Raw genomic sequence first — 10,703 nt, 5'->3', positions numbered from 1 at the left:
GAAATTATTTGGAGAAATTATATGAAAATCAAAGTATTTTGGAGAGGGACAATTTTTTTAGGATTTGTTTTAGTATATTAAGGAAATATATAGATTTTTATATTTCAGGTTTTAATTATGAAGTATGTGCTCTGTTGGAAAATTTACACAAGTTACGTGACTTTTTTTATAGGTGACAGTTTATTTGCCCTTGACACTATTGTGAGAGAATTCAAAAAGGTTAAAAGTGAAGGTAAGCGGGGTTCCTATATTAGACTTTGCATAAAAAGAAAATAAATTGAGGTTGATTTTATGAAAAATGTGCATGATATGTTTTGAAAAGAAGTGTGGAAGCAACCTCAGTTGTGTGTTTTGCATTACTCATGAAATCTGTATAAAAGAGAGTATTTTCTGACATGACTAGTGTGGCACCCCCAACTCCCTCTTGGGATTTGGTGTAAAACTGAAGCATCGGGACAGGCAACATAAGGTTCCATACCCCTCGTACATGACAGATAAGATGCAATGCACCTAATGATAACTAGTAGTATGCAGTATATCGCTGCTGGAAGTCAACTTAAGTCAAATAATAGAACAATAGTCATGATACAGAAAAACATAAATTCCCAATAATTCATATTCCATAAGAGTTATCAAAAGTAGTTAAGCGTTTCCAAAAGAACTCTCAAAACACGGAACCAAAACATCCAATCATCAAAAGAGGTCATTTCCCAAAAGTGGAGTGTGTCAGAACCAAGGTTTCATCCTTAAGCAAACTTAAGAATACTCCCCTAGACATTCGGGGGTCTACATCTAGCAATCTCAACTCCGTGGCGACTTCCTTAGCTTCTACAACGGAGTTTTTGGCTTGCTTCAGATATCTCGACAAAAAATTCATATCGTGCTTAAATCTTAACATCCTTTTAGTATTCAATGATGAAACTCCAACATTGGACTAATTGAGATTTGCCAAAAGTTTCTTGAGTCGCTGAACCAAAACCTTAAGCAATTCTAGGGTGGATTGATGACAAGCCTCCACTATCTCACAAATCTCGTTCATATCTAAGGGTCTTGCGTACTTGGCACAGCTTCTACCATTCCAAGTAGAGGAATGATGGTGGAAAAATAGAACAGTGAGATTTCGAGAAATCTCAATAAATAAACAAATAACATGTAATAGATATCGTAAACATATGAAAGCAAACTTAACAATGAATGCATGGACATGAGACTCTACTTATGCATTTGACCTTTCAAATAGACATAGTGTAAATCATGACTTTCATAACCTTTTCTTTCATAAAACATTATTTCTTCATTTCGTGCTTGTTCATTTAACATACTTGTGAGCTCGTTTCTTGATCATATAACATAGCTTTGAGCTCGAGGCCTTTCTTAACTTAATAAATGGGATATCTCACGGTTTCCCTATGCACCGTGTGTTCTCTGCTAGTTACCGCATCGACTGTTGGCCACTTTGACCAAGGTGACTATGTCATACTTTTAAACTTTCATATTGCGGCAGTTCACTTCACCTTCACTGTGGTGCACCCACTAGCTTTAGGTGTGATTCCGCTCCTGTATCCTTTTCGTTTAGGAACCATTTGAGATCCACTGATTGTACTTCGTCGACCCAGGGCTTACCACTCCATTTTAAATACTCCTGAGTGGACAGAGGAGTTCCACTAGGACATTTCTCTGTTCTGGCCCTTGGGGTGGTGATAAAAGCTTTTTTAAAAGACTCTTTTTCTTTCAAAAGATTTTAACAATCCCAATGCATGTGAGATGACAATGAGACTTAGACTTTTCATGAGACACATGCAATGCTGAATACTCCATCATAACCATATGACATTCACACATGCAATTCCAATACATTTCACGTTATGACTAGAAAATATTAGAATATGCGAACATGTTCTTTTATAAAAACTCTAAAGTAATGAATATCAATCAAGACACAATCATTCAATAATTTTCATGTAGAGGCCGAAACATGTAAACCCTAGTACATCCAAGAATCGGTCTTAGCTCATTAAACTTAAATCACCAAATGATCATACCTCATCCATAGTAATAGCCGAGACTTTTAAGTTTGAAAACATGCATTCCAATCAATTTTCATGGACTTAGAATCTCCTAATGTGTTAAGCAAAACCTTTAATAATGAATACTCATGGGTGGCCGAAACACTCTAGTGGTCAGACAAAAATTTTCTTGAACTTAGTCCCATACAAGATTCGGTCAAGTAACAAACATTCATATAAAATAAACATTGTGCAATCTAAACCCTAACATGGATTCTTATTCCATTTTCATAACAATATCACATTCCATAGACCATTCTATTCATTCATGAAATAGTCATGCTAAGAAAAGATCATAACACATGGAAGAAACATCAATGTCACAAATAATCATATAAAACCAAACAACCAACAAGTTCACATGACATATACATAAAATATCCAAGTACAAGTTAGAAGTTTACTTACAAAAATCCGTAATATATAACAAGCAAACTGAAAATACATATAGTACTTGTTAGGTTCATCATTCAAGAAAAACACTCACCCGTGTGATTAAGTGTTGTGCTCTTGACATCTTTTTCCACGAAAAAGACTCCAAACATTCTGACCCTCCTTCCTTGGATCTGAAACTTAACTACAACAAAAACCCTAGCTCGTAGAGACACCAGAGCCATGGCCTTTATCCTCAAACAACATGCTTGTTGCATCTATCTTCCTCGAAGAAAAATCCTAATCTAACCATGTGCATAAAAACGTAGGTTCATATGGATAAGCCACTCAAAATATGAGCTAACTCTTCTAGCTCAAGAATGTGTATGTGTGAGCATGAGTTCTAGATAAACTTGCTAGAACCAAAACCTCACCCCTTAATGACGTGTGTGTGTGTGTGTGTGTGTGTATTAGAAAGGTGATGTTGGCTTCATACCTTCTATGATTATCCTCTTGGAAATATCTTCTTGCTTTGCTTATCCTCAAAAGAATGTTTGGGTGAGAAGAGAATATTGTGGAGTGTTTGAATGGTGAGAAAATGGTAGAAAGTTGGAGAGAAGAGTGATGGTCAAACACCTTAAGAGCAAATTCCAAAATGACAAAAGGACTTAGGGTTTTCGACTCCTCTCCCTTTTATAGACAAAAAAACTTCCTACACAAGCCAATGTTCTTTGCATGGATGCCAAGTGGTGTCCCATCCTAAGGCTCCTTCCTTATCTTATCATTTGATTGTATTGGAAACACAATGGGATTCCCTTTTGGACAAGTGGCGCCTCCTTCCTCAAAACCGAAGCCTCTTTCCTCTTTTCCCCTTTCATTTCATGTCTTGGTTCAATGAATCTTGTGGCTAAAAGGTCTTTGTCAAGCTAGCAATCTTCCTCAATCTCCTACATGTGTGCATGTGTGCCAAGTGGTATGTGAGGAGTGTGTGTGTGTGTGTACATGGGCTGCCGAAACTTCCCTCTCTTCCCTAGAAAAATCTTCCTTCACCAAACTTTTGGAGAAGCATGTAATTGGTCCAAAATTGCACAAACTCCCTTGCCCTATCTAGAAACCGTAGGTGTGTAAGCCTTCCTTTCCAAGCTTTATTTTTCCCTTTTCCAAGACAAAACTTTTTACCTACTTTTTGCATGTGTGACATGGCAAAAATTAAATCTTCCTTCCCCCATGGATGCCGTGCAAGGCCTCTTAGCCTTTCCTAGGCCCCACTTTTCCATAGCCTCATCATTCTCCTTCTAAAATCTCTTTCTCATAGTGACAAGTGTCACAGAGGTTCTTCCTACAAACAAACCTCCTTGCATGCGTGACACATGGCAAGAATGTAGTTGATCTCCTATGGTAGGCATGTAAGACCAAACCCTAGATCCTTCTCACCTTTCTTCCCTCATTTCTATCTAGATTCATCAAGTCCTAGAAATAGCTCTATTGGATGACAAGTGGCATACAAGAACTTGAGTTGGGCGGGAGCCCTAGTTCCATTGGGCTCCAAACACTAATTTCTTATGAAGGCCAAAACTCTCATGGGTTGTTTTAAAAAAAAATTTTACACAAAAAGCCTAGAAAGTCTTGGTCGTCACAGCCTCCCCCTTTAGAAAAAGATTTTGTCCTCGAAATCGATACAATAGTCTCACTAAAATTTTACTAGGGGAAGTTAATCAATCCTCCTTATTACCTCTTGCACTGGAGGCTGTAGACTCCTCAGATGATGATGGTTGTGGTACTTCGCCTTCTTTATTTGTCACCAAAGCTTACGAGAAATAGAATATCATGTCAAGTCATAATCATAATACATGTTCACTCGCACTTCATTTAACCTATGCTAATCTCGAGCTTAGAATCTTCGATAGGTTGTCCCTATTCACGATAACGAATACGATCAACAAACGTATATGAGGTTTCAAAAGGTTCATATCTAGAAGCACGAGCTTTTGTGACAAGACTGGATTCTGCTTTTGGGTTAAGTCCGAGAAAACGTAACCTATTAGCATTTCTCCATACCAACGGGTCATTTGGGGGTTGACACTCTTCATCTGGTAAAGCTCTCCTTAGAATGATATTGTTTCGAAAGTCTATGTCTAACATATGAATGCGATGATGTTCGAATCTTTCCATTTGCTACCAATGAGCTCTCATCATTTGATCCCTCCTTATTTGACAATTCTGGTGACTACGTTCACGTCTTGCTCTAATTTCTGCTACCAAAGATACAGACATGTGAAGGGTATAACTATTACAAGCCATGCCTTGTTCATGGGTATGGTAGGTGCACATATCATTACTAAAATTCACAGATAACGTAGAAACAGTAACACACAAGAAAACAAGATACAAACAATCAATTGCTCAAAAAGTGAAATTCATGAATACACAAGTTCTAAATTACAAACAAATAAGGATACTTAGTCCTCATCGAATCTTCTCTTTCCCACGTCTCTTCTTGAAAAGCTGGGTTATTCCAAAGAACCTTCACTAACGACACCTTTCGGTTTCTTCGTTCTTGTTCTTTGCTATCCACGATATGTACAGGCCATTTTTCATAAGACAAATTCGCTTGAAGTCGAATGCTACCGGCTTCCATCACTATAGGTTGTCTTTCACCAAAAATCTTCTTTGAATACGATACATGAAAGACATTATGCACTTCTTGCATCTTAGCTGGTAGATCCAAACGATATGCAATTGCACCAACTCTTTCCATAACTTCAAACAGTCCTACATACCTAAGACTCAATTTTTCTTTCTTTCCGAACCGTGTAACTCCCTTCATAGGTGATATCTTGATGTACACCTAGTCTCCCACATTAAACTCTAAGTTCCTTCGTCGCTTGTCGGCATAACTCTTTTGATGGCTTTGAGCTGCTTTCATCCTTTCCTGGATCAATTCTACTTGCTTTCGTACATCCTGTAAGTATTCTGGTCCTAGCAACTTCCTTTCACCTACTTTATCCCAATACAGCGGAGATCTGCACTTTCTTCCATATAATGTTTCGTAAGGTGTCATCTGTATTGTAGCCTGAAAGCTATTATTGTAAGCAAATTCTATCAATGGCAAATGCCTTTCCCAGTTGCCACTCAACTCCATTATGCAAGCACGTAGCATATATTCCAATGTCTGAATAGTTTGCTCTGTCTGTCAGTCTGTCTACGGATGATAGGCACTACTAAACCTTAGATTTATGCCCAACATTTTCTATAAACTTTGCCAAAAAGGTGAAGTGAACCGCGTGTCTCTACTAGTTGTTGGTCATCACAACTGGTGTAGACATGAGCAACATTTTGTCATGCTGTTTTTGAAATATGCAAAAGAGCGAATATGAAATCTATGAATTTTGTACATGTTATATGAAGATGTTCTGAATCCATTTTGATTATGTGAAAATGATATGAAAATGTTCAGTAGAGGTTTGATATGATATGGCATCTGAAAAAAATTTGGACTCTGAGAATGAACGTTTGATATGAAAACGTTCTAATTCTATATCTGATTCAGTTTCTGGTTGTGATACGATGGTTTTGATTCTATTATATGGTTGGTACCAACATCTTTGATATGAGTGCACCCAGTTTGAAAATAAAGTGATTTTCTGCGTGTTCTTTCGTGTGTGCACACTTAGGACTCTGAGAATGAATAAGGGGAAGATTCATATTCTGATATTGCCTGGTTTGGACACTGGGGATAGCACAACCCTACCACGAGGGCTAAATATGGTATATGATATGATATAGTGATATGACATGATACGATACAATATGATATGATAAGATGAAGATGTTCGGTCATGTTATGCCAAAGGGTCTTCGAATTTGAATAGTTGATTTTTGAATATGAACAGTTTGAACTGTCACTCTGATTTTCTGATAACACATTTTGAGATCTGCAGATTGAAACTGAAATGTTTTGTTTATGCATTCTGAACTCTCTGAAAAGGCTCATGTTTACATACTAATATATGTTCTCTGCTTACTGAGTTGTTGATAACTCACCCTTTATCTCACAATATTTTTAGATGTTTTTCATGTTTCAGCTAAGGATCAAGAATAGAAAGTATGGGTAAGGCTATGTGAGTGTAGTGGATTGAGCACAAAAAGAATGTCATGGTTATTGGAGAATTGTATTCTGTAAATTTGTTGTGTTCTGATGACGTGGTATATGCTGAGAGTTTAACGTTCATATTAAGAATTTGTGGTGTTCCTAGTTAATTATTTGGAGTAGTTGAGTTAATACAGTGAGATTTATGTGTAAATGAGATGTTGGAGATTTTATCTATACTGTGAGATATGATTTTAAGTGACAAAAAGTAACTCTCTGACCCATCTGGGACCAGGGTGTTACACTAGATCCTTTATTTTTATGCAATAGATCTTCAAATAACATAACCATATACCTAAATTCAAGTTCTAACTTGATCTAAGCATTTAATCTTGCATATCATGGCAAAAATTTCATCAAAACATATGATCAAACCCGAGAGCCTCTAGATTGAGTTTAAAACAAACTCTCACTCTCGCATATTTATCATCATTTCAACAAAGATACAAACCATAAATCTTCAAAAATAAGATCTTAATCCATAGACCAAAGCCTCAAGATCAACATATATGAAAATCAAAGTCATAGGATCAAGTTCCTAAAACCAAAATCATAAAGTAAGCCAAAATAGAAACTGTTTTGAGCCAATCTATTTCTAACACTTTGAAGATGATGCAAAACTCTTTTATAAAAAACCAAACATGCTTGAGTCATGCCAGAAACTTTCATATAAACTTGTTAACACTTCATCCTATCAAGATATACCCATAATTTCATAAAAAAATTCACAAAACAATCAAAGTTCATCAACCTCAAAATTTGTCAACACTGAACCTTTCAACCAAAAGAACCAACTTTCATAAATCAAACCTCCAATAAAAATTATCCAATACACACCCAAGTAAACTAGACTCACTATTAAACAAAATAAAATAGGACTAAGCCAAAGAAAATAACTTACAAAGTGATAAGTGTTATTTTTATGTGATTTTTATCACTCTTTTATTTATGAAAATATCATTTTCCCTTCAATACTATTGATTTTATTTTATTTCTACATATTTTTATTTATTTTCTTGAATTTGAAGGAATGAGAAGATTTAGTGTAAAAGGAGAGCATTTTGGTACAAAAGAAGAGACTACGGATCCAGACAGATGAGAAGCAGTGAGATTTGAAGAGAGACGATGAGATTTGGGCGAGGAGCCTTGTCTCGTGGGCAGCAAAGAGATTTCTCTCGCTCAAAGGCGAGAAGACTTACCTCTCGGTAGGTGAGAAAACTCGCAACCAGAAGGCGTGAAGACTTGGTGACAAGGTTCTAAGAGGTTAGATTGGGTGATTAGTCTAAACGACCAACTTAAAAGACTAACCTAAACGACATCATGGTCAATAACTAGAAAATGCGAGAGGAGTCTTTCATCCTGGTCGGGTGTCTTTCCACTTGGTAGGCAATGAGAGGGTCGTGTGGTCTTTGTGACCTCCACACCCATTCATTCGTAACCTTCCCGCCAGTTATATTCAGCGCACACAGCATCTACTCAATGGGACCCTTCCGATTTCCACAATCAATCTGTTGACGACCAAATCCTCCCAAACTCCGCAATTCAAGCTGCATATCACTGAATCTTCCATTTTAGATAATTCTGATATTCTTGGGATAATTTCCTTTTATGTTAACATCTATATTTATAAACCATTTTCTAGATTTGTAGGTTAGATTGTAACTGCATTTATTTTGTTTCCGGATTTGAGTTTTGACATTTATTTAATCCCGTCTTGTGGGATGAATAGGGAGTCTTGGTTCTTAATTTTAGTCTTGGTCTGAGTTAGAGAATTTGGAATCGAAGTTGAGAGTTTTTATGTTTTAGAATCTGAGTCTGAGTTTAAAGTTCCAGAATTTATTCTTAAGTGTTTTTTCGAGAAGGCAGAACTGGAGGGCAAAGGCGAGAGCCACATTCTTCATCAATCGACTTCAACGAAGAACACCGCTTTTATTCTTTTTATTTTCAATTCCATTATGAACTAATTCTATTTTCTAGAGCTTTGATGTAGCCTAACATTGAATACATAGTTTATATTCCAACTTATTTTATTTTCAATATTTCCATGATTGAGTGTTTATTCCTTATCCTTAATGCTTACAATTTTTTAGCTAGTTATTGTTTAATCTTTTGGATTGTAATGAGACCAAGAGGTGATTTGTGATTAAAACTCTAGGATTAAACAACATTAATTGAGCAAAAGCATATATGCTTTACTGCGACTAGTGTGATTTTCAAGAAAAATTCAAAAAAACTTAATGAGTTTCCAATTAGTTAAATTCACATAGAGATATGGAGTTATTAGTTGGATATATTTTTGGTATTGTTCGAGAGAAAATATTGAATAGTTAAAAGATTTTTATCATCAACTTGGGATAATTGGGATTCTATAATAAGGAAGAATAAATTGTGTGGGATTTGCTAGGTAAAGTCAAACGCTCTAGATCTATTCTTATTATTTTTAAAATCTTAATTTAATGTTATTTTCTTGAATTTAATTTAGATAAACCATTCTTCAAATTTCAGTTTTCCAAATAATAATTAATTTAGTCAATTTCTATACTCAATAACATAATTATTCCTTGTGGGTTCAATATCCATTTTCTTTAAAACACTTTATTACTTGTTACGATTCTGTGCAGTTGTAAATATATTTTTATGCGAACACAAAGCCTGGAATGAAGAATACAAAAATTGCCCATAATTTTTGTCTTGCACTCTCTCGATTTGCTCTAGGAGAAAGGGATGAGATGTGCTTAGTGTGGAGGAGAAAAGCAAGGGGCGTGAGGTATAAGGAAGGGTTGACATGGCTGGGTGGGTGACGAACCAAGTGATGGGAGGTAGACTTGTGCAAGTGGAAGAGAAAGGGCTGAAGTGAGGCTGTCATGTTGCTGTTGCTAGCCGAGTGGGTGGGATGGGTGACTTTTTGACTTTCCATTAAAACACTATTTGGGGCTAGTCATGAGGTGACATGACAATGGTATGCCGTTGTAAGGAGCTTCCTTGGGCCAAGTGGTAGTTTTGGTGGCACTAAATGGGCTAACCAAAATGCATCTAGTTTGTGGTCATAGTTTGGTTCAAATGCAATCTTTCTTGGTCAAATGAAATTAACAAGATGTAAGGGAGTGGGTGAGGATGTAAGAGTGTGTAATTTAGTGGTTAATTGCATATGGAAGTGATTCAACCAGGTGATAAATCACTTAACCAAACTGGGTATAGTTAGGGTTTGGAAACCAATTTAGGGTTTTGGTTTCCCTAAGTGGGTGGTTTGATTCAAACTATTTGGGGATTCATTATGGGTTGAAAACCTGTTTTGGTTTACCAAATAGTGTTTGGTGTAAAAAAGCATGATGACAAACTTGAATCATACTCCATCTCTTCACAACATGTGTCCTAGGGATTCCAAGTGGACGATTAGAATTGTCATGTGTCCAACTAAAAGGTTTTTTAGTGATCCAAAATGTATTTAGACAACCTACATTGCGATTTGACAATGGTTTGAATCAGTTGACTCTTGGCGCTCTCTCGAAGGGTTACTATTCAAACGCAAAAACTTAAATATTTTTTATTACACCATAAAATCTTAAATATTCTTACGAGACTAATGGTGCAATTCATTTAATAAAATAAAATTCTATTTCTAAGTGTCTTAATTAAATAGAAAGGCAATCCTATATATTATTCACCCGAAAAATTGAAATTTATTATTGCACTGTAAAATCTTAAATTTTCATGAGTTCAATGGTACAATTAATTTCATAAACTTATACTACTAAATGCCTTAATTAAATAGAAAGACAATTTTATTATTATAGTGAATTGGGATTTGACTACTCTAACAGACTAAAACTTAATCGATTGCTCGATTCGTAAAATCAGTTCAAGGTCTTACGACATTTCTTTTTTTGATCGGTAAGGTCTCGCAACATTTCTAAGATCCAAAAAAATTCATCTATTGAAATTCTTTCGGGTTGTTACACAATGTTGACTGAAAGAGACCTGCTGTCACTAGGACTAGATTAGTGCATGGTTGTGCCATGCTTAAATTACTTCATTCAACTAATATATACATAGGGGCTTAGCAAATATATATATATATATATATATATATATAGACACACACATATGTATGTATA

General features: G+C 35.8%; 1 protein-coding gene across 1 annotated transcript; it reads right to left on the bottom strand.

Annotated features, from left to right (window-relative positions):
* Positions 1-4,872: 4,872 nt before the first annotated feature.
* On the bottom strand, positions 4,873-5,265 carry LOC121240836. Its single transcript, XM_041138361.1, has one exon. It carries the CDS (start codon positions 5,263-5,265, stop codon positions 4,873-4,875), a length of 393 nt encoding a protein of 130 aa, XP_040994295.1.
* Positions 5,266-10,703: the final 5,438 nt, after the last annotated feature.

Source organism: Juglans microcarpa x Juglans regia, chromosome 7S (genome assembly GCF_004785595.1).
Source record: "Juglans microcarpa x Juglans regia isolate MS1-56 chromosome 7S, Jm3101_v1.0, whole genome shotgun sequence".
In the NCBI taxonomy this organism is placed as follows: Eukaryota; Viridiplantae; Streptophyta; class Magnoliopsida; order Fagales; family Juglandaceae; genus Juglans; species Juglans microcarpa x Juglans regia.
This window is presented reverse-complemented; position numbering and strand designations above follow the sequence as displayed.

Coding starts and splice junctions, on each gene's coding strand:
- LOC121240836 (XM_041138361.1), bottom strand. CDS start 5,265: ATGAAGGGAGTTACACGGTTCGGAAAGAAAGAAAAATTGAGTCTTAGG.